At 38.4% G+C, this 23,676-nt stretch overlaps 1 protein-coding gene across 8 annotated transcripts in view; it reads right to left on the reverse strand.

The window, feature by feature from the left end:
• Positions 1 to 23,676, reverse strand: part of ATOSA (atos homolog A) — a 115,874-nt gene that overhangs the window by 59,735 nt on the left and 32,463 nt on the right. Inside the window, exon 1 of one of the 8 annotated variants that reach the window (XR_009185106.2) lies at positions 4,591 to 4,777. The exons of 6 other annotated variants lie outside the window; for them this stretch is intronic. Coding sequence is in view for 1 of the 2 variants with exons in the window: in XM_023586089.3 (XP_023441857.1) it covers positions 4,591 to 4,627 (37 nt within the window). In the remaining variant the exon portion in view is untranslated. Of the gene's footprint in view, positions 1 to 4,590; positions 4,794 to 23,676 lie in introns of those variants that run through there. One more of the 8 variants, XM_023586089.3, reaches the window with a different exon arrangement.

A 23,676-nucleotide genomic window follows, 5' to 3' on the forward strand; every position in this document is an offset into this window, starting at 1 on the left:
GTCTCTAGGATCAAACTCAAAATCACTTGGGCAGTCCTACCGAATATAATGACAGTGATACAATGGAGTATGCTTGAAAAAGACTGTCTTTTCCTTTCATTTGCTTGTTCTCTAATTCTCAATAAGCTAAACTGTATCTTCAGCAAATGGAAGGTTTACCTAAATAATATGTTTATCTAGGAATCTCAAAATCTTAGCACTTATGAAATTTGAAAAGAAATTTGAAAAGCCCCGATTAAAACTTTCCCTCCAAAATAACATACAATTATGAGATCTTAAAGTAATGAAAGGGAAGTAGACATGGCTCAACTGATAGAGCGTCTGTCTACCATATGGAGGGTCTAGGGTTTGATCCCCAGGGCCTCCTGACACGTGTGGTAAGCTGCCCCATGCGCAGTGCTGCCACGCGCAAGGAATGCCGTGCCACGCAGGGTTGCTCCCATGTAAGGGTGCCCCACGTGCAAGGTGTGCGTCCCGCAAAGAGAGCCACCCCATGTGAAAAAAGTGCAGTCCGTCCAGGAGTGGTGCCACACACACGGAGAGCTGACGCAGCAAGATGATGCAACAAAAAAGAAATGCAGGGAAATGGACTTGGCCCAGTGGTTAGGGCGTCAGTCTACCACATGGGAGGTCCGTGGTTCAAACCCCCCGGCCTCCTTGACCCGTGTGGAGCTGGCCCATGCGCAGTACTGATGTGCGCAAGGAGCACCCCTGAGTAGGGGAGCCCCACGTGCAAGGAGTGCGCCCTTAAGGAGAGCCGCCCAGCGTGAAAGAAAGTGCAGCCTGCTCAGGAATGGCACCGCCCACACTTCCCATGCCCCTGACAGGGGTGGGGGGGGTGTTAAATAAATAAATCTTAAAAAAAAAAAAAAGAAAGAAATGCAGTTTCCCAGTGTCGCCTGATAATGCAAGTGGATGCAGAAGAACACTGGCGAACAAACACAGAGAGCAGACAATGGGGGGAAGGGGAGAGAAATAAATAAAATAAATCTTAAAAAAAAAAAAGTAATGACAATATTGTAACAATTGAGAAGAACCTGGAAATTTGTATTTTTATTAAAATGAAATAAAAAAGAATATTTTCTGGGCATTTTCTCAACATTTTCACTTTGAAATACGAGCTTTCAGACTTTAGCCTTACGCCACCAGACTTTTTAATCTGGAGGTTCTTATATTTCAAGACAGTTATATTCATCATATTTGTGATATTTAATTTCTGGCTCTGAGGCAGCTGGCTTATTCCTTGTCACTCATATGAGTGCTAATTTACAAGGTCACCCTTAACCACTGGATAACAAGTAATTCAAAAGAAAACTAATAAACAAGTTACTTCCCAGTAAACAAATCCCCAGGGGATTGAGCAACTCTAGCCAATCATCTCTACATATGCATGGACCCGTGAACATACACATGCACTCAAATAAAAAATAACACTATATGAAATAGACCGTTTCTTTCTGCCCTTTCTTTTCTATTTCTCTTCCCACTTTACTTATTTCCTTACATTAATACTATCTTTCTTCACAGATTTAGTTGTGTACTTCCGCACCAGCCGTGCTCTCTCCTGCCCAAATCCCCATATTTCCAAGATTTTCCAGATCATGAAATATCTTAAAACATTCAGAAATCTATAAGTATATATGCAAATGTACACTTCAGGGGGAAAGCTTAAAAAATTATACTTAAGATCCTCAAAATACTGAGAATCTGGAGTACACATTTTATGTAGAATTTTTTTAAAAAAGGGAACTTCATTATAATGAAAAGCTCACATTTTATTTAGTCTTTACTCAGTCTGAAGCTTAACTATATATATATATATATAAAGAACAAGAAGACATTTCCAATTTCTTAACTGATAAACCTTATGCTGCTACTTTTGTCCTTAGCCTCATCACAAAGGCTTATATAATCTGATTCAAGTAAGTCTTCAACTATATTTTTAAAACTCAAGGTCTTTGATATTTGATACAGTGACATCTGAAAAGATAAAAAAATATTTACTATACTCTTGCAAATAGCAATACTATTGAGAAGTGAAAATGCCTAACAAAAAAGTTGTAAAGATCAAATTTCCCTGCCCAGCTAAGCAAATCTTTTTTGGACTCAAAACATTAACAGGTAATAAAATTTTTGCAAGAGTCAAAGAAACAGCATTTAAGGTACACATTTACAAATCAAGCATTTGTGATAATACCTGAAGTGAGTATTAAAAAAGAAAAAAGAAAAAAGATTTAACAGAAGACCTAGAGAAAAAGACTCAGATTATTACCCTTTCCCAACCTGAGATTGTAAATATTATTGCCTGATGTTTTCAAAGTAAATAAAAACAATTTATCTCTTTTTATAAAATATAAAATTATTAGCAATCACTGCATCTGATAATAATAGATAAATTCAAAGAGTTGAAATATGGTGGTAATGTTTACTATCTGGTCAAGTATGGTAATATCAGATACCACCCTAAGGTTGGTACTGAACAGAACTTTCAGATGCTCCAATAAAATAAAATATCTTTAGATACTGAATATAGGAATAAAGTTTGAGTTTCTACCAAGAATATTTCCCCTGTAACACAATGACAAAACCTTTGTGAGACACAGTAGTAGACTGAACTTTCTTGCCGATTTCAGGTTCTTCCATCTTTTTGCAACATAAGTGAAAGCGGCCTACTCTTTCAAAATCTACTAACTCTCCAGATAAACTAAGGGGGAAAGGGTAGCAAACAGTAAGTAAAACTTTGTTTTTTGTGCTTCTATAATGAAAGAATTGCTAATTTAATCTAATCAATTACTAACTTAATTGCTGAGAGTGACAACTCAAAAAACAAAAATGACTAAAGTCAATGTGGTTAGACTTGCATTTAATGAACGTGGGTCCTGTCTACAGGTCTCTGCCTCCAAGACCCCTACCACCCTCTTCCACCCCAATGATTATACACACTGCTCCTCTTTTGGAAATGAATGTTTAATATTGTGTAGGCCACTAAGTCCAAATGATATAACTTTGTTTTAATTCTAGTGATAGAATTTCTATCAAGTTCGAGGTTTAGGCTCCATCTAAAAATGGAAAAACTAAGATGATAGACTCTTTTAAAGTTCAGCAACCTATACATAGGTCCACTAAAAAACTTTTTAAATGTTCAAGGCAATTCATTTTGTAAATCTGTATCTACTATTGGAAGTCTTTTTCACTTAATATAAATATTATATATGTATCACTAAAAATGATCAGTAAGAGGCACAAAAACCAGGCAAATATTTTTCTTTTCAAAGAAAAGAATTCTCTTTCCTCATATATCAATACTGTTAACATTGATTGCTAAGCCTTTTTAAAGACAGGTACTTCTTGAAAAGGAAACAAAACAAATTTATTCCAAAATATATAATTTATAAAGTTCAAATAGTAACTTGGAATTCATATTATACTAATTTTACACAGATATGAAAAACTAAGTGAATTAAAAAGGAACCATTTAGATAATCATGTGAATCTGAATAAGGAAAAGAAAAACTGGTTATTATATCACATGGATGGTTCATAAAATGGGCAATACGCTACCTATCTAATCCTCTGCTCTGATTTAGCTAACTTAAAAGAGTCATTAGCTAATTTACCTATGTAAACTCCTTAAATTCATGGTATTTGAGATTATATAAAAATCTTAAAATCTGAAATAGTTTCAAACTTTCCTGTAATCTGTTGGACAAACCAGTTCTGCCAGATACTATAAAAGCAAACTGCAGTCTATACATTGGTCAATTATTACAAATATTGAATTAGAAGGGTTTAAATTAAATTTCATTATATTTGCAGTATCAGCTAAATCAGATATGGAATTATTACATCTAGGAGGCCTACTTTAGTTTTAAAATGCTTTCTTAACCATTTGTGGGATGTTATCTTCAAAATCTTTTAATCAGTTTTCTATGTGAACATTTAATAGAACTCTACACTGAATTTGCTGTTACATTATATTACATTTTTTATCTGACCAGCAGAGAATTCATCAGTGGATCAAATAATTAAGAGATTGTACAATTTGAGGTAGCAGCTTCAGAAATGCTTTATAAAAAGATAGCATACCAATTCCTTAAACTATGTAAAAAATCTCAATAAACTAAATTCTGACAACCATTGTCAAATTCAGAAACAATGAATTTCAATTAAAAATATGTAACATTATTTTAAATATTCTCTTTATCAGCTTTTAATTTAAAAAAAAAAAAAAACATCTCCCACATACCCCTAAATACAGTTAACGCTTCTGGCTAACCCCCATTCCCTTAGTAGTCTTTCCATTCTATCATGTTTTTTTCCCATGAAAATGAGCACATTGTATTTTGGTTTCTTTTTTTCCTACTCATTGTTCAAATCAGCATTTTAATAATCTTTTAAACAATGCTGTTCAAAGAAAATAGGCTATAGGAAGCAAAGAAAATTCCCCTAAGTTCAATATTTTTCAAAGTGAGATCATTTCCCTAAATCTATTTATTAAAAATCCATATGAAACAAACACTAAAACTGGTAAACAGCTACAGAAAATTGGAAGGTTAAAAATAAAGCCGTTAAAAACACTTCATTACACACCTTCTCTGTGAAGCCCTTTGTTTCCACTGAAAACCATACTGGAATCCTTGTATAAAAGAAGTTGCCTTCTAGCTGTCAATAGCTATACTGTCAGTAACTGAGGGATCCAGATGTCTGCAGTGGTTAAAACAAATGTTCGGCGTTGACTGCTTATTCCGCTTCCCTCTGTGTAAGGTTTTTCACAAAGGCAGCAGAGAAAGAGCGCACATAGCAACAGCACTCACAGCTGATTGGACGGGGGTGTGTTCAACCTCCCCTGCTAGCTAGGTCCACTACAGCTTCCTGTCTACTTGGCAGCACTATCATGTTTTCCTTGCTCCTCTTACAAATTCAGCTGTGTTTAGGCAACTTGAAAGGAAAGAACAGTAGAAAAAAAATGATAAACTATTCCAGTCTGAGCCCCTAAAACCAGTTTCTTTAGTTGCTTTTTAAAAAGGGAGACGCTCATTAGCTAAATATTTATTTCAGTCAGTGTTTAATATAAAACTCGACCAAGAAGAGTGGTGAAGGAATCAATTTATGACTTCACAATTCTAGTAAATCGGGTCCTAAAGTGAAACTCTCTGAAAACCTGAAAATACAATCAGAAGCCATCAAGTTCCATCTACTCAAAAGTATGTTACTTTACAACGAACTTTACAAATTCCTGGGAAAGCACAATCAATTAAATATTTAATATATGATTGTGCCAGAAATATAGTCTACCTCAAATTTATGCAATCCTTTTAAAGAGAGCAAGAACAATTGAGGTTAATGAGTTGACTGTAAAAAGATTTTAAAAGAAACATAATGGGTTAGAGTATTTCAGGTTTCAAGTAATGGTCTTCAAAGTACCAATCCACACTATCTCCTGGAGTTTTAACAACAAAAATCCCTCCCCAAATTAGGAAATTTATTTGGGGGTCAACGAAGGTAGTAGGAGATAAAGAGATATGAGGAGTCAGAAAAATTTCTAATTTCAGAAATATTTCCCCTGAATATCACATGAACTAGGATAGTAGTTTTGAACCTTTTAAAACAATGGAACGCTTTTTATTTTTCTCTTTCAATAAAATGCATTATCAGTGGTGGCTTTAGATTTCTATAAAGGAAAGATTTGTGGGAGGATGCTGTGGTTGCAGCAGAAGCAAGCTGTTTATTACTCAGATCTTTGTTTATCTAGAATGTCTTGGGGGCAGGGAGGTGGTTGATGGAAATGTTGGCATTACTAAAGCACCCCACCACAGCCACTTCTTGATGCTTGACTTATTAGAGAGTTAATGAGCAACATGAAGTGCTATTTTTAAATGAGGAGCCATGAACAGCATTGCAGTTTCCTATCAGCTCCAGAATCCACAAGATTCCTACCCTTGAAGAAACTTCCAGGATCCATGAGATTCTGCAGTATGCAAATAAATGCAAGCTATAAGAGTTAAACTCATTGTTACTTTAGTGTAAATAAAGAATCTGATCATTGGCTCCACAACTGGCAGAGGGAGAGCTGCTAAGACCGCTAGGAAATGACATGAGGAAAGGTATGTTTTAGAACACAATAAGCCTGGAAGGTAGATGACTCTGAGAAAGAATGTCATGGTAAGGAGAGTAAGGATTTTGGAGTCAGGCCAACCTGAGTTCAAATGTGAATCTGCTATTTACTATCAGTGAGATCTTAATTCAAAGGAGAACCATTCTGGGCTTCAGTTTCCTTATCTGTAAAATGAAGTGAACTCACTAAGGTCTATTGTGAGGGCTAAAGGGTTCTCTGCCAGTCAGATTGGTTTTCTTTTGGTTACTGAGATTCCTCAAGCTTCTTCAAGACTCAGTCTTTGCAAAAGCTGTTATTCCTCTACTTGGAGTGCTTTCCCACTTCCTCTTCAATTAATGTCTCAGCCTACATTTTTCTTCCTCAGGACATCTTTCCCTGATCCAAGACTATTCTCAGGACTCCTCTAATTTTTCTTGGTTCTTAGTCCATAGAACATTAAATAAAGAATTGCAAAATGAAAGCTTTAGTGATCATGCCCTCTTCCATACTTCAGAGGGAGGTACCATGTCTGTCTAGTTTATTGCTTTAACCCTAGCACCCAACACTGCCTGGAAAATGTCAGGCTGTCAAAAATTGTGCAGAACTTACCAATAGATATAAAATACCTAGCACCTTGCCTGACTTACATGCCACAAAACATTTGATTTGATTTTGCAACTCTGCTAGGTGAACAGACCGAGTATCATCTTCATTGTTCGAACAAGGAAATTCACTTTAAAAGTTTATTTACCGAAGCCATACAACTAGAACTCAAAAGAAATTCTTAAAAATTTAGATTAATTAAGCTTTTCTTTACCTTTGAAAATAATATATAATCCTTACATTGTTTTTTAATATTTCCTTTCAGTTACAGTCCTTAAACATTTTAAAGGCTACTGATATTCTAGATCCATAACCTAAAATTACTGGTTAACATCATGTTGAAAGAAAACATAAGAAATTAAATTATTTAGTCAGAAGTCTCTAATTACAAATAAATAAAATGCACTCCAAAAGGCATACTACCCAAAAAAAACAAAACTCAACTGAGAAATAGTTTTATTTAGCAAAATGTCTGCTCTGCGCTGCCAGGCTTCTAATAACTTTCATAATGACACTTTATATATTTCTGAAGTTGGCTTGTTTGTCCCTGGTTTACTCAACTTGGTACACAAAGCTAATTTAAATAGCATATTATCTACTTCATAAATCTCAAAGGTCTGCAGGCTAACAATCTGAATTATATGAAATTCTACAGTAAGTGCTAGTCCCAGGTTCTCAACTCTTAATCCCCAACCAAGACAAACCCCTTTTACCCAGCACCGCACCTATCATGGTTATAAGTGTACTCTCTAAATGGGCCAGTTCAAGATATATTACTGGGAAGTGGATGTGGCTCAAGTGATAAGGTCTCGGCCTACCATATGGGAAGACCCGAGTTTGATCCCTGGGGCCTCCTGATGAAAAAGAAGAAGAGAAAGCGTGCCTAAGTGGCAAGCCAGTGCTCACATGGCAAACCAAGTGCCTATGTGGCAAGCTGAGTGCTCATGTGCTGAGCCAGTACCCGCGAGGCGAGCCAAGTACACGCGGAGCAAGCTGAGTGCCTGCGCAAGTGAGTCACGCAGCAAGATGATGATGCAACTAAAGAGAGATGAAGGGGAGAGTCAAGGCGAAGCACAGCAGAGACCAGGAACTGAGGTGGTACAATTGACAGGGAGCCTCTTTTCACATCAGAGGTCCCCAGGATTGAATCCCAGCAAATCCTAAAGGAGAAAGACAAGAGAAGACAAAAAAGAGAAACAGATACAGAAGATTACACAGCGAATGGACACAGCAAAAACAGTAGGGTGGGGGAGGGGGAGGGGAAGAAAAAAGATATTACTTATATTTTTCTAAAGTAAAGAAATAGGAAAGGATCTTCTACAAGAGTTTTTTGAAACAATATTCCAATGTAAAATAGGAACATTTCAAATATCAACTGTTTCAGATCATCTGTGCCCTACATAAGTGGAAATAATTGAGATTTACTGATAGTAAGCTACTTTTGAGATAATCATGCTACCGTTGACAATTTTTAAATAAAAAGAAATATTGCTAGTTGGAAAAAAGCATGCTTCAAAGGTAATGATTTAATAGCTACTATAATATGCAGGTCTTTGGGCCATGGATGGTTCTAATCCCTTTGTATACCCATCTCCTCTGTTATGAACTGACTTGTTACATGCCCAAAGGCACACTGAATCAAGTAGGCAAAGCCAGGATTTCAAATTTAGGTCTTCCTGAATCATACTATCTTTCCCTAACACAAGCCCTTTTTTTTTTTTTTTTTTAAGATTTATTTATTTATTCCCGCCCCACCCCTCACCCCCTACTTTCTGCTCTCTCTGTCCATTTGCTGTATGTTCTTCTGTGTCTGCTTGTATTCTCATTAGACAGATCCAGGAACCGATCCTGGGACCTTCCAGAGTGGGAGAGAGGCAATCATTCTCTTGTGCAACCTCAGCTCCCTGATCTGCTGCGTCTCTTATAATCTCTTTTCTGTGTCTCTTTCTGTTGAGTCATCTTGCTGTGCCAGCTCTCCACGTGGGCCAAAGCTCCTGCACAGGACAGCACTACACATGGCCCAGCTCACTACATGGGCCAGCTTGCCTTCACCAGGAGGCCCTGGGCATTGAACCCTGGACCTCCTATATGGTAGACAGGAGCCCAATTGCTTGAGCCACATCCACTTCCCAACAAGTCCTTTCTTATTTATCATTTCCATAAGGCAAATATGGTATTACACAAGAATAAGGTTTAAATGCAAAAATGCCAAATTAACATTTCCACTTATAACTCATTCATTTACCACCACAATAGTCCCATTACATCTCAAAAATGACTGACAATATACTACTTAGGTAGCAGTTTGATATTTGCGAATTCCAAAAAGAGATATTGGATTGTGTTTGTAAACTGGTCTGTTTCTCCCGTATTAGATTGTATTAAATTCAGAGGTTTCACTTTTACTTTATTAAATCAAGATTAGGGCTTTTATTTGACCATGTCATTATGGCATGGAGGGTTGAGTCCCTACCCCCTTGGTGGGGATAATACAGACTCTCACATGAAGTAAACACAAGGAAAAGAGGAACACAGAAGCAGATATGCAGGGAGAGAGAATGCTCCATAGCCATCCACAGGAAGACAGATGAGCCTGATAGTCTACAGCTAACCTCGTGGAGAGAACAGAGCAGCTGAGCCCAGAAAGAAATGAGCCATGGGGAGAGTGACAAGCCTTAAGCAAGCCTACAGCTAAGAATCTGAAACTATGGAGCCTTAAGAGGAAGAAGGAAGGCTGAGCCCTTATAGATATTGCCCGTCATCTTGCATCAACATGTGGCAACAGACTTTGGGTGAGAAAGTACCTCTTATGCTACCTTAAGATGGACTCTTTAGGGCCTGGTAACTGTAAGCTTCTACCCCAAATAAATACCCTTTATAAAAGCTACCAGAGTTCTGGTACTTTGCATCAGCACCTCTTTGGCTGACAAATACAACTTATAAAGCAGAAAAACAGGACTTGACTGCTAAACAGGCAGCCAGGCTGGAGCTGTGTTGTGATAATGAGACACAATAAAAGGTTCAATTTCTAAAATTTCACTACTTCATGAACACAGATCATATACCTAATTTAAAGAAAGTAAAAGGAAGTAGAAAAGAACATTGAACCAGGAACCACAGATCTGGGTTCTGGTCCAAACTCCACCTCTAATCAGTTTCGTGACTTTGCACATGTCTCTGGAATTCCTCATTTCTAAGTGAAGAATTTTTTTTTTTTTGGTCAGCAATATGGGCCTGTTGTAAGGATCAAGTACAGGAAAAGTCCAGCTGTGACGGCATAAACATCTTTGCACAAAATTCAACCTCACCACTAGAAAGGTCCTTAAAGCAGCAGCAGCAAGACATAATGGAGAAGAACCAGGTAGTGCAGGGGTTCAAGTTCTTTCCACTTAGAAGCTGTGTTGTCATAATATTTAACCTATCTGAACTATTTCTTTACCTGTAAAATGGAAACAATTTCATGCTACAAACCACCGAGTCTATTACTTGGCTTTCAAACCATTTGTTTCCTCTTTTCTTTTGCAAACATCAGATTTATAAGATGTTAATAAAGAGCAAATGTACCAAATACATACATACACATATACACGCGCCCCAACAAAGAAAGGGAATACATTAGTAATGTCCTATGTTAGTAACAATGGGGATAAAATTTAAAACTTGAATAGTAAAGGAAGATTACCATAGCTGATATATTTTCAAGTTTCTTAAAGTTAATTAACAACACTTAACAGCTCTAAAATTTAGCATTAACTAAAATTTAACACTAACAGTTATTGCAAACAGGGAAATTTATGTTTTTTTTCCCTCATTTAAGAAAAAAAGTTTTTATTTAAAGATAAATGGAGGGAAGCAGACATGGCTCAACTGACAGAGTGTCCACTTACCATATAGGAGGGCCAAGGGTTCGATACCCAGAGCCTCTTGGCCCATGTGGTGAGCTGGCCACGAGCAGTGCTGCCATGAGCAACAATTGCCATGCCACGCAGGGGTGCTCCCCATGTAGGGGTGTATGTGCAAGGAGTGCGCCCCACAAGGAGAGCCGTCCAGCATGAAAAATGCAGCCCGCCCAGGAGTGGTGCCACACACACGGAGAACTGACGCAGCAAGATGACGGAACAAAAAGAGACACAGATTCCTGGTGCTGCCTGATAAGAATGCAAGCGGACACAGAAGAACACATAGCAAATGGACAGAGAGAGCAGACAATGGGGTGGGGGTGAAGGGGAAAGAAAGAAATAAAATAAATTCTTTAAAAAATAAATACATAAATGGGAAGCGGATGTGGCTCAAGTGATTGGGCTCCTGTCTACCATATGGGAGGGTTCAATATCCAGACCCTCCTGGTGAAGGCAAGCTGGCCCACTTGGCAAGCAGGTCTGAGCAGTGTGCTGGCCTGCATAGGAGTGCTGGCCTGAGCCGAGAGCTAGTGCAGCAAGATGACGCAACAAAAAGAGACACAGAGGAGAGACAATAAGAGACGCAGAAAACCAGGGAGCTCAGGTGGCACAAGAGTTTGAGCACCAATCTCCCACTCCGGAACGTCCCAGCATCAGCTCCCAGTGCCACTGAAAGAGAAGACAAGACACAGAACGCACAGCAAATGGACACAGAGAGCAGACAATGGGGGGTGGGGGGTGTAAATAAATAAATTGTTTTTTAAAAATTGAAAAATGTGCTATAGGAGGGAATGTGGCTCAAGCAGTTGAGCATTCGTGTCCACCTCCCATATGGGGGGTCCGGGTTCCTGGTGCCTCCTAAAGAAAAAAACAAGCAGACAATGAGCAAAAAACCCACAAAAACCAAAGAAAAACCCAATGGGCAAACAGATGAAGGCGTCATCTGGGGGAAGGGGGGGTGGTGGGAATAAATAATAAATAAATGTGCTGTTAGGTCAGAACTGAGATAAATTACACTGTAATAAATTACATTAGTTTCTACTCACACAGAGTTCTAGCAAACATAATTGCTGAAATTACCCCGTGATTTGGATTCATTATAACATGGTATAAAAAAAACCAAGTGGTCACAGGGCAATCCAATAATATTGTATTTTTAAGAACTAAAGCAGATTCTTAAAATTAAAATTTTAAAAATTACCTAAAAGATTTAATTGGGGCTCTCATCTTTCAAAAAAATTGTGGGTTATAATGACCTAGATTAATTCCAGGAGCAGAGCCTTGTTTACAAAATCTACAATCTTGGAGAGAAGAAAATGTTCTAGTCTGTTATTTTGGCATCATTCGTATTACATTGTTTAAAATGAGCTAGAACAGGAGTTATTTATATCTAAGGGTACTGGACACTTTGCCTAATAATACCTTGTACACATACAACTCAGATTTAATGAGTATCAATACCAGGTATACAAACTCATTTTTAATATTCTGTAATACTGAAATCTTTATAAATTAATATCACTATAATGAAATAACATGAGCGCCAAGATGCACATGGATATCCCATTACCAACATCCTTTTTTTAAAATTTTTTTTTATTGTATTTTTTTGAACATACATAGTTCACAAAAAATGTTACATTAAAAAATATAAGGGAAGCAGATTTGGCCTAACGGATAGGGTGTCCACCTACTACATGGGAGGTCCAAGGTTCAAACCCAGGGCCTTCTGACCTGTGTGATGAGCCAGCCCACGCGCAGTGCTGATGTGCACGAGTGCCGTGCCATGTAGGGGTGTCCCCTGTGTAGGGGAGCCCCACGTGCAAAGAGTGCACCCCCTAAGGAGAGCTGCCCAGCACGAAAAAAGTGCAGCCTACCCAGGAATGGCACTGCACACATGGAGAGTGGATGCAGCAAGATGACGCAACAAAAAGAAACACAGATTCCGGGGGCCGCTGACACAAGAGGACACAGAACACACAGCAAATGGACACATAAAGCTGACAACTGGGTGGGGGGGCAGGGAAGGGGAGAGAAATAAAAAATAAGTCTTTAAAAAAATATGTATATAAGAGGTCCCCATATATTCCACACCCCACCCCACGCCCACTCCTCCCACATCAACAACCTCTTTCATCAGTGTGGCACATCCTTTGCATTTGGTGAATACATTTTGGAGCACTGCTGCACCGCATGGATAATAGTTTACATTATAGCTTACACTCTCCCCTAGTCCATTCAGTGGGTTATGGCAGGATATATAATGTCCAGCATCTGTCCCTGCAATATCATTTAGGTCAACTCCACTTCCCGAAAATGCCCGCACATCACATTTCTTCTTCCCTCTCCCTGCCTTCAGCAACTACCGTGCCACTTTCTCCACATCAATGCTACAATTTCTTCCATTACTAGTCACAATAGATCTATAGTAGAACACCAGTAAATCCATTCTAATCCATATTTTATTCCTCCCTCCTGTGGACCCTGGGATGGTGATGTCCACTCTACCTCTATACATCCTTACTTCATTAAAGACGTGTTCTTGGATGTGTCAATCTCCTGCTATTATAAACTATACTATGTTCATTTCAGTCATAAAAATCTAGAACCAATCACGAACTTTTTTCTTCTGATAGAATGGTTTTCTACTGAAAGTTTTTCCGTGGAAATAATGTATCCTATATTTACTGTCTCCTTTGACAGTTACTTTATTAAATAAGATTATTTTATAGATGAAGAAACTGAAGCATGAGATCGGGGAGCTGGTGGGTGACCTAGTTAGAAGATCCTAACCCAAGTTTAACTCCAAGTCTTGTGTTTTTTCTACACAACTATCATTAGCAGATATCATTACCTCTAATTATAGTAATAGTCATACAAATGACAGAGTCCTCATTTAAAATTTAAGAATGTTACCTTAACTCTGGTAGCATGAAACAGTTATGAAGAAATAAGTAAATTCCATGTAGCTTTATGAAAAGATCAGTCATTAAGTTCCTAAACCTTTAATGCTGCTTGCTTGCATTTTTCAGATTTGGATAATGTCAGACTGTTTCCTGTAGGCTTGTTTCCAAATGATATGAGTAAACTATACTCATATATATGAGTAAACTATGAGTAAACTACGCATAACACTTCACTCTCAAACATATCTAAAACTGAATTAATTTTTCTCTGAATAAGATTCCCCATTATTTTTAATAGCATCTTCCTGATTCCCCAAACTAAAACTTTGGAAATAATCAAAATAGTAATTTATTATGCTTACTAAGTGCCTGGCACTACCACTTTACTCAAGTTATATCATTTAATATTCACAATAAACCTATGAAATGGATACCATTATTACTCCCATTTTAACCTATGAGAAAACTGAAGTTCAAGAGTTTAGTAACTTGATCAAGCTTATACCAAACTGGTGACAGAATCCGGTCCTACTAGTGCTAATTCCAGTGCTAAAATCTATGATCTTAATGTTTATGAGATAGTGTTTTTCAATCTGCAGGATTAATTAGCTGTGATATTATTTTAGGAGGCCAGGACTACCTCTTTTTTTTTTAAATAGAATAAGAAAAAGAAAGTATCAGTCACATTGTATGTACTAAGGTTGAGTACTGACTTTTTTGTTTTTGTTGTGGGGTGGGAGGAGGAGCTCTAAGTGTGGACTGGAGAATTTTAAAACCACTGCTCCATGTGGTACTGTCTCTCAATTATCACCATCTTCTGCACTGCTCCCACCAATAGCAACATTCAAGCAGCACAAACCACAGAGCACATATTAAAGATGGATATCAGGTTTTATTCAATTAAAGAGTTTAAAGAATCTTTCTAAAGATTTACAACCAAAATTTATATACCTCACAGCTCCAGCTCAATTCTACAGACCTTCCTTTATTAGGTGACACTGTGCTATTAGAGACACAGATGTTAAGAGATTCCTAAGAAAGTAGGCATCACCATCCCAAAATGCTCAAGATTGGGGAATGAACAATGGACTAAAGTAGACTTATTATTCTATTATTATCCTCTTATAGACTTATAATTTTAGCAATGGAAGAACTTGTGTCATTGATATAAAGGTAGTGGCCACTAGAGGTTCTAAGGGGAGGGAAAGGAAAGAATCAGTATAACATGTAGACGCTGCATGACAGTGCAATGATGGATACAGGGCATTATACATTTTTAAAAAATCTATAAAATTGTGCAGGGCAAAGTGTAAACTATAGTTTATGGTTAGCAGCAATGCTTCAATATGTGTTCATCAATTGTAACAAATGTACCACACTAATGAAAGATGCTAATGTGGGAAAATACAGGAGGGATGTGGGGTGGAGTACATGGGAATCCCTATATTTGTGATGTAACATTTATGTAATCTAAAGCTTCTTTTAAAAAAAAGATACATATTTTTAAAAAGAGAGATATCCCTACGGATACAGAATGTACCAAAAACCATTTTACTGTAGAGACGGGAATCTTTTTCCTCATGCAAATGCCACAACCAACTTTTCTATGGAAGTTCTCCATTGTCAATGTAATTTAAGTTTATATAATTATTTCACCCAGCAGAAAATATTTATTTGAATACCTCAATCATTTCTAACCATTTACAATCAGGAAGGTTTTAGCTGTGTAGCCTAAAGGGGGAAATCAGTAAGTCCTCAAAAACTTAGAACTTCAACTGAAGCCTACACTTACTGAGCATAAATGTCTTTTCTTCATTTTCAGAAGCAAATAGAAAAAACAAGGGAAAAAAAAAGCAAATGGAAAGCAAAACAAAACAGAACAACATCTACCACACACTCACATACAACCCCACAGTCAAACCAAAAATATTTGAGACCACCACAAACAGAAAAGAGATAGTAGAATTGTAGGGGTTCTGGAAGTCTGTGCATGGCATCTGACACTCCTTCTGACCAATCCTCACTCTTTCAAAACAGCACAGGGTAACCACCACTCCTGATTTGTCTGTTGACTCAGGAAGACAATCAGAAAAAACTACATTCAATTACAAGTTCCATGAGGACAGAAGCCAGGTTAATTCTTGCTTATCATTGCATTTCTAGTACATAAGTGCTGGGAACAGAGTAGACGCTACTACTCTAGGACTCAGTCCTCTGACCAGAACAATATTAAACCTTTCTGAAACCCCAGAAGCCAGAAGAACATTGTACAGCATCCAGGAAAGAGCAGGGGAAAGAGGCTGGTAAAGAACGGTATATTGTTCTCTCTAAGCAGCATCTACTGGTGCTCATCCCCCACTCTCATGGCAGGCCACCATGGGGCCCAGCTCCTAGCTACCTTGCTGGTGACAAAAAGGGACATAAATTCTTCTATTTGAACCTACAGTTGATGCTGGAATTGGCGGGTGTACATCCAAGAGACCTGAATCTTTGGACTGTCCATGGGCCCTGAGCCTCAACTGAGTTGCAGCACCTACTCTCCAGTTCATTGGACTCACCCAGGACAACTAATAAGGAGGTGATGATGGACAACTACCATACCAAGGAACTGAGAGAGCCTACGACTGCAAGCAAGAGAGTCCCAACCATCGGCTGTATGGGACTGAAGCCCCCTCTCAATTAGAGGTGGAGTAGGTAGCACCATCCCAGAATCCTCAGGATTATAGAATGAACTATAGACTAGAGTGGACTTATTGGTATTCTACTATAAGTATATAGTAGATATTAGTATAAGTATATAGTAGATATATATACTTATTGTGATTTTAGCAATAGAAGAACTTATATTATTGATGTGGACAGTGGCCACTGGAGGTTCTGAAGTCAGGGAGAGGGAAAACAGGTGTAATATGGGGGCATTTTTGGGACTTGGGAATTGCCCTGACTGACATTGCAATGACAGATACAGGCCATTATATATCTTGCCATAACCTAAAGACTGGATGGAAGAGAGTATAAACTACAATGTAAACTATAATCCACGCTTAGTGGCAATGCTCCAAAATGTGTCCATCAGCTGCAATGAATGCACCACACTAATGAAGGATGTTGTTAATAGGGGTAAATGTGGGAGGTATGGGAAGCAGGGCATATGGAAATACCTTATATTTTTTATGTAACATTTATATAATCTAAATATCTTTTTTTAAAAAAAAGAAAAAAGGAGGAAAAAAAAGGACATAAAAATCATCTTCCAAGACTATGAGTGGGCATGACCAATCACTGATCACAGCTTTTGATTAGTGACTTCAGATCACTGGGAACCTGGCTCTGAGGATGGCCATGTTTCAACATGCCCTGGACATAGGCCACTATGGAGGAGACTTAAAGACACTATGCTTCCAGAGAACTGCGGGGGACATTTAGTTGACAGGCTGCCATTTACTGGACAGGACAAAAAAACTCAGCCACTGGAAGCCCAGAAAGATGCTCTTGGTGCCCCTCCAAAAGGTATTTTGGAGACAGTCTGCTTCCCCTTTACAAGTACCTCACCCTGTTTTGGTTAGGAAAGACTGACTTGAGAAATTCCTCTTTGGCATGCACCCCCTCCCAGGATTTGCCTTTCAGGCAAATGCAGTTTGAGACAAGGAAAGGAATGTAAAACTGTAGGGGTGGACAAACTGGGGCAAATGCTTGTCTGCTTCAAACACCTGGGAGAGGGAGGTCTGTCTCCTGGGAAAGAGCAGACAACCAAACTCCTATAAACAGCAGAACTCCAAAACAACTAACAAGCAAAAGCCCAGGACAAGATAGAGATCCAGAAAAACAAAGAAAACCCTGCACACTGCATTTGCCTTGGCAAACCTTCCTGATAGGAGGGCTGAAGCTCAAGAAATCTCTGTCTTATCATTAGCTTTTACAAAAGCAAGAAACAGACATCCCAGGAAGTAAATCCCATAGTTAACATTTTTAATTCTTAAAATGTACAGTGTACAACAAAAGAATAGAGGACAAATGAAGATACAGAAAATGATGGCCCATCCAAAGGAAGAGGGAAAAAATCCAGAAAATGCAATGAATCAGACATACTGGATAAAGACTTTAAAAAAATGATCGTCAATATGCTTAAGGAAGCGGCGGACTTGGCCCAGTGGTTAGGGCGTCCGTCTACCACATGGGAGGTCCGCGGTTCAAACCCCCGGCCTCCTTGACCCGTGTGGAGCTGGCCCATGTGCAGTGCTGATGCACGCATGGAGTGCCGTGCCATGCAGGGGTGTCCCTGCGTAGGGGAGTCCCACATGCAAGGAGTGCGCCCCGTAAGGAGAGCCACCCAGTGCAAAAGAAAGTGCAGCCTGCCCAGGAATGGTGCCGCACACATGGAGAGCTGACACAACAAGATGACGCAACAAAAAGAAACACAGATTCCTGTACCGCTGACAACAACAGAAGCGGACAAAGCAGCAGCAGCAAACAGACACAGAGAACAGACAACAGGGGTGGGGGAGGGGAGGGAAGAGCAATAAATAAATAAATAAATCTTTTAAAAAAACAGATTCCCGGTGCCACTGATAAGGATAGAAGCGGTCACACAAGAATACACAGTGAATGGACACAGAGAGCAGACAACTGGGGGGGGGGCGGGGAGAAATAAATAAATAAATAAAGCTTTAAATTAAAAAAAAAGAAAGAAAGAAACACAAAATCCCGGTGCCACTGATAGAAGCGGTCACAGAAGAACACACAGCGAATGGACACAGAGCAGACAACTGGGGGGGGGGAGGGGAGAGAGAAAAAAAAAACAGTTTGAGCTCATTTTAAACTGTAAAATGGCCACTAGTTCCATTCTCCCTGAAAAAATGTATAATTAAATAGACATTTATTAGCTCAAATGAATCTACAATATAATTTCAACCAGTATAACCAGGAGGAAATTTAGAAACAACAAAGATTAGCCACTGTGTGGCTGGATATTTTTAGAAAGAGTAGCCCCAACTAAAATGCAGTTGGCTATACTTGGAAACACTTGGCCCTTTGCTCATCTACACAAATGATCCTGCCCATAGGCTAAATTAGTCAACATTCATACTGTACCTCATAACTTAACGAGGTTTGCTGACACAGTATCTCACCTGAAGCTCATAAGCAATATTAAGTCAGGAGTATTTCATAAATGAAAAAATCAGTTTGGGACTTAACCCAAGTCACAAAAACATTAAGTGACAGAATGGGTCCCAAATCCAAACTCTAAATCTTTTCAGTCTCTTTCCTACTATTCCATCTTAGTTTCATATATGTATAAACCTGAGATTTTCCAAACAACTTATACACACATACACATCCCTCAGAGAAACAGCAACAGTAACAATTCAGTATGATGAATCAGGGCAGAGCATTTCTGGCAAATGTTTGTATGTGGATCATTTGATAATCAGATGTATATAAACTGAGGCCACCTGTATCACAGTGTTTTTGCCCAGTCTTTAGTTAATTTACAGTATTTTTATTTCAATTCAATGAGACCTAGTCAATTTAAAAATACAATTCATTTCCTTTAATTATTAATAAGTTATAAGCTAATGTATTTTAAATCTATTTTAAGAAAAATAGTGTATAAAGTTACGACTATAGCATAATAATTAATTCAAGTAAAGCCCTAAATTGGCAGAATTACAGCTGTTGTCAAAAAATAATGCTAACCATTTGCTCCTTTTTGCTCCCTTAACATTGATTCAACAAATATATATTATGAACCTCTTATGCACCTACCATGTACAGAACTGTCTGACAGGTGATAGGAATACACCTGTAAGACACAAGGGTCCTGGTCTCAAAGAACTTCAAGTCTAGTTGTCCAAACAAACAAGAAAAAGAGAGTAATAGTTAAAATGTGTAGTAAGTGCTTTGAAGGAAACAGGCTGATGAGACACAGAAAACAGGGAGTATCTAACTTAATAATTTAATAGTCTGAGAAAGCCTCTTTTAAAAAGTCACGTTCAAGCAGAAGATCTTCATCACATGAGGAGCCAGTCATGTGATGACTAGGGAGAAAGGCTTCTCAGGCAGAGGGAATAGGCCCTGAGAGAGGATAAAAAAAACTTAGGGAAGCGGATGAGGCACAATTGATTGGGCTCCCGTCCACCATATAAGAGGTCTAGGGTTCGATGCCCAGGGCATCCTGGGTGAAGCAAATCTGGTCTGCGTGGGGCACTGGCCCGCACAGAGGGCTGGCCCACACAGGAGGGCTGGAGCAGCAAGATGATGCAACAAAAAGAGACACAGAGGAGAGACATTAAGAGACACAGCAGACCAGGTTGCTGAGGTGGCGCAAGAGACTGATCGCCTCTCTCCCACTCCAGAAGGTCCCAGGATCAGTTCCTGGAGCCACCTAATGAGAATACAAGCAGACACAGAACACACAGCAAATAGACACAGAGAGCAGACAACAGTGGGGAGGGAGGGGGGGTAGGCAATGTAGGGGGGGAGAAAAATAAATAAATCTTTAAAAAACAAACAAACAAACAAAATACTAAAAGGCAGCCAATGGGGCAGAGCATGGTAAACAAGCAGAAGACATGGAAGAGATGCAAAGGCCCTGTTATAATTTTGGTGGATGGGTATCTTCTCTATGAAAAGAAAATTATGAAAAAGCTCAACTCGGGTTTTTGCTAGGTATCTTTGGTATTACACATGAATGCTGTTTAATATGATAGCTACTGGCATTTTAATCCAGTCCATCTTGTTTCAGTTTAATAAGAAAGTCTAACAAAATCAAGGAACTTTAACCACTATTTTTAGTTTTTACTCGTTTGAATTGACAAAATTAACTACTGTTAAACTGGTTTTGGTTTGTCTACTGAGAAAGAAGTACTGTTTCCAGGCATTAAATTAGATTTTACATTTTTATTACAAAAAAGACTCAATATTAATTATTCTAAATTTAATATTCCCAGTTTTAAAAATTCTCAGTCTCAAAGGGGGGAAAATTATCACAATTAGATACAGAGTTGGGAAAGGCAGAAGAATAAACTATGTATTTTTTCCTATATTTGTTCATGATGCCAGAATGCTCAGACACCATAGGTTTCTTCACTTTTTCAAGAGGCAAACAATTTTAAGTCACTTTCCCTACATACATTTTAACTTCTCAATTCTGTCTTTCAACTATCTTTTTTTTCATCCTTCAAAGAAATGACAGTGTTCAGTCCACTGAATCATTTCCTTCTTACTGGATAACAGGCAAAAACACACACAGGGAACTTCTTTGTTAATCTCTTTAGTTTCTGAATCTCAGAAGTTTTACCAAGCCAGACACTTTTTGACAGCTACGAATCAAGACCCATGTGAATGGACAGACCAACAGTGGCCAACTTCTGACTTGAGATCAGTGAGTATACAAAACATGCACTGAATTAGTCCCTTTCTTTTGGCCTTCCCAGGTTTCCCTAAATGTTTGGTTCCTTAATTTAAACAATTACTATGTGCCAGCCACTGTTCTAAGTTCATGACATACATTAATTTAGTCCTCAGAGTAACCCTGAGCTAAGGTACTATTACCTCTCTATTGTGAAGATGAGGAAATTGAAACACACAGAGGATAAAGAGCCTAACAAAGTCACTATACTTAGCAAATATTTGTTTTTGGGCTTTCCTCCCCTCACAAGTCTACTGTAAACATATTAAGTACCAATATTTTATAATATTTTAATACAACTTAATGCCACCAGTCAGGGGGTAAAAGCGTGTACTTGAGCTTGCTTCAAATCTGGGCTTGCCCTCTTATTAGCGTGTGACCTTTAATAAGTTACCAAACCTCTCTTGGTGACTCAGTTTAATTTATCTGTGGAATGGAGATGACAACAGCATCTAGTTCCTAGAGCAGTTGTGAAAATCAAATGAGTTATATATGTAAACACTTAGAACAGTGTTGGCACATAGTTTGCACAACCATTAGCTACCATAATTAATACTACCATCACTTCCTCCTCCAGGGAATTTGGTAAAAGGTTATTTAATCCAGTCAACATTTCTTCTCTTTTCCTCCAAAATCTATCTTTTCTGTTGTTTGATATACAATGGTTTAAGAATAAACCATTCCTAGCAGGTAAGTAGTGCAACTAACTCCCTTGCTTTTTTTTTTTTTTCTAGTCCTTATCACTTTTTTACTCCTATTTCAGCTGCCCATTAATAAATCATTTCAGGGAAGCAAATTTGGCTCAATGGATAGAGCGTCTGCCTACCACATGGAGGTCCAAGGTTCAAACCTGGGGCCTCCTGATAAACGTGTGATGAACTGGCCCATGCGCAGTGCTGATGCGCACAAGGAGTGCCGTGCCATGCAGGGGCGTCCCCCACGTAGGGGAGCCCCATGCACAAGGACTGCTGCCTGCTACCTTAAGGAGAGCCATCCAGTATGAAAAAAGTGCAGCCTACCCATGGAGGTCCCCACACACGGAGAGCTGACGCAGCAAGATGACACGACAAAAAGAGACACAGATTGCCGGTGCCGCTGACAAGAATACAAGTGGACAAAGAAAACACAGGGAATGGACATAGACAGTGGACAGCTGGGTGGGGGGGAAGGGGGAGAGAAATAAATAAAAAATAAATCTATTAAAAAAAAATCATTTCAGGTTAACAAAGTGGTTCATAATCCATGCAATACTAAGGTTAACCCTAAATGTGTAACATAATCAGGAGTGGGGGAAAAGAAACTAAAATAAGCACTCCTCTCAGTTTTAACTTAAAAGAGAAAAATCAAAGTGTGTGGTATTTTGTTTGTGGAACAGGTTTTGCATTAATTTTTACTTGGGAAACGGACTTTGGCCCAGTGGTTAGGGCGTCCGTCTACCATATGGGAGGTCCACGGTTCAAACCCCGGGCCTCCTTGACCCGTGTGGAGCTGGCCATGCGCAGTGCTGATGCGCGCAAGGAGTGCCGTGCCACACAAGGGTGTCCCCGCTTGGGGGGGCCCCACGCGCAAGGAGTGCACCCGTAAGGAGAGCCGCCCAGCGTGAAAAGAAAGAGCAGCCTGCCCAGGAATGGTGCCGCCCACACTTCCCGTGCCACTGATGACAACAGAAGTGGACAAAGAAACAAGACGCAGCAAATAGACACCAAGAACAGACAACCAGGGGAGGGGGGGGAATTAAATAAATAAATAAATCTTTAAAAAAAAAAATTTTTTTACTTAAGTATCATAAACAGTCTACAAAATGTGTTTAAATGTGAACTGAAACAGCATGTTTAACTTATAAATTTATCAACAATTTATTAACTCTTATAAGTCTTAATCTTTTATAATACTGGGTAAGCTCAGATAACACTCTTAGAAATGTCTTACGAAAAAACTTTCTAACCAAGACACAGAAAATTGACATTTATCTTTTAAATTAAGAAAAATTTTATTCTATTCAATACCGTAAACAGAATTTCTGAAAATTAGCAATTTAAAAAACAAAACATAAGCTTATAGTCTAGTACTTTGAAATATTTTTAGAGAAATAAAAACACATCATTCATTCAAAACTAAATTAGGAATAGCATATTCTACTTAATCAAATAGCAGATTAACCAATATCCTCCAAACCATCCATAAAAACCTCACAGTATTTGTTCAACAATGTTCATAGCAGCATAATTTACAATAGCCAAAAGGTGTCAGCAGCTCATATGTCCATCAACAGACAAACACAATGTGATATGTACATACAAGAGAATATTATTCAACTATAAAAAGGAACTAAGTTCTGATATATGCAACAACATGGTTGAACCTTGGAGACCTCATGTTGAGTAAAATAAGTCAGACACAAATGAACAGATATTGTATGATTCCACTTATATGAAATAACTAGAATATGTAAATTCATAGAGACAGAAAGTAGAGTTCTGGTTACCAGGGGCAGGAAAGTTGAGAAGGAATGGGAAGTTAATGCATAATGGGAATACAGAATTTCTATTTGGAGTAATGGGAAAATTCTGGTAATGGATGGTGGTAAGGATACCACAACATTGTGAATGTGATTAATCCTATTGAATCGTATGCTTGGGAGTGATGGATGGGAGTGGTTAAATTTTACGAAACTAAAGAGACAAAATAATTAGATGCAATACATGATTCAGGAGGAGAAAAGACCTAAAGAATATTATTGGGACAGTTGAAAACACTGGAATG

The sequence above is a fragment of the Dasypus novemcinctus genome, chromosome 3 (assembly GCF_030445035.2).
Source record: "Dasypus novemcinctus isolate mDasNov1 chromosome 3, mDasNov1.1.hap2, whole genome shotgun sequence".
Classification (NCBI taxonomy): Eukaryota; Metazoa; Chordata; class Mammalia; order Cingulata; family Dasypodidae; genus Dasypus; species Dasypus novemcinctus.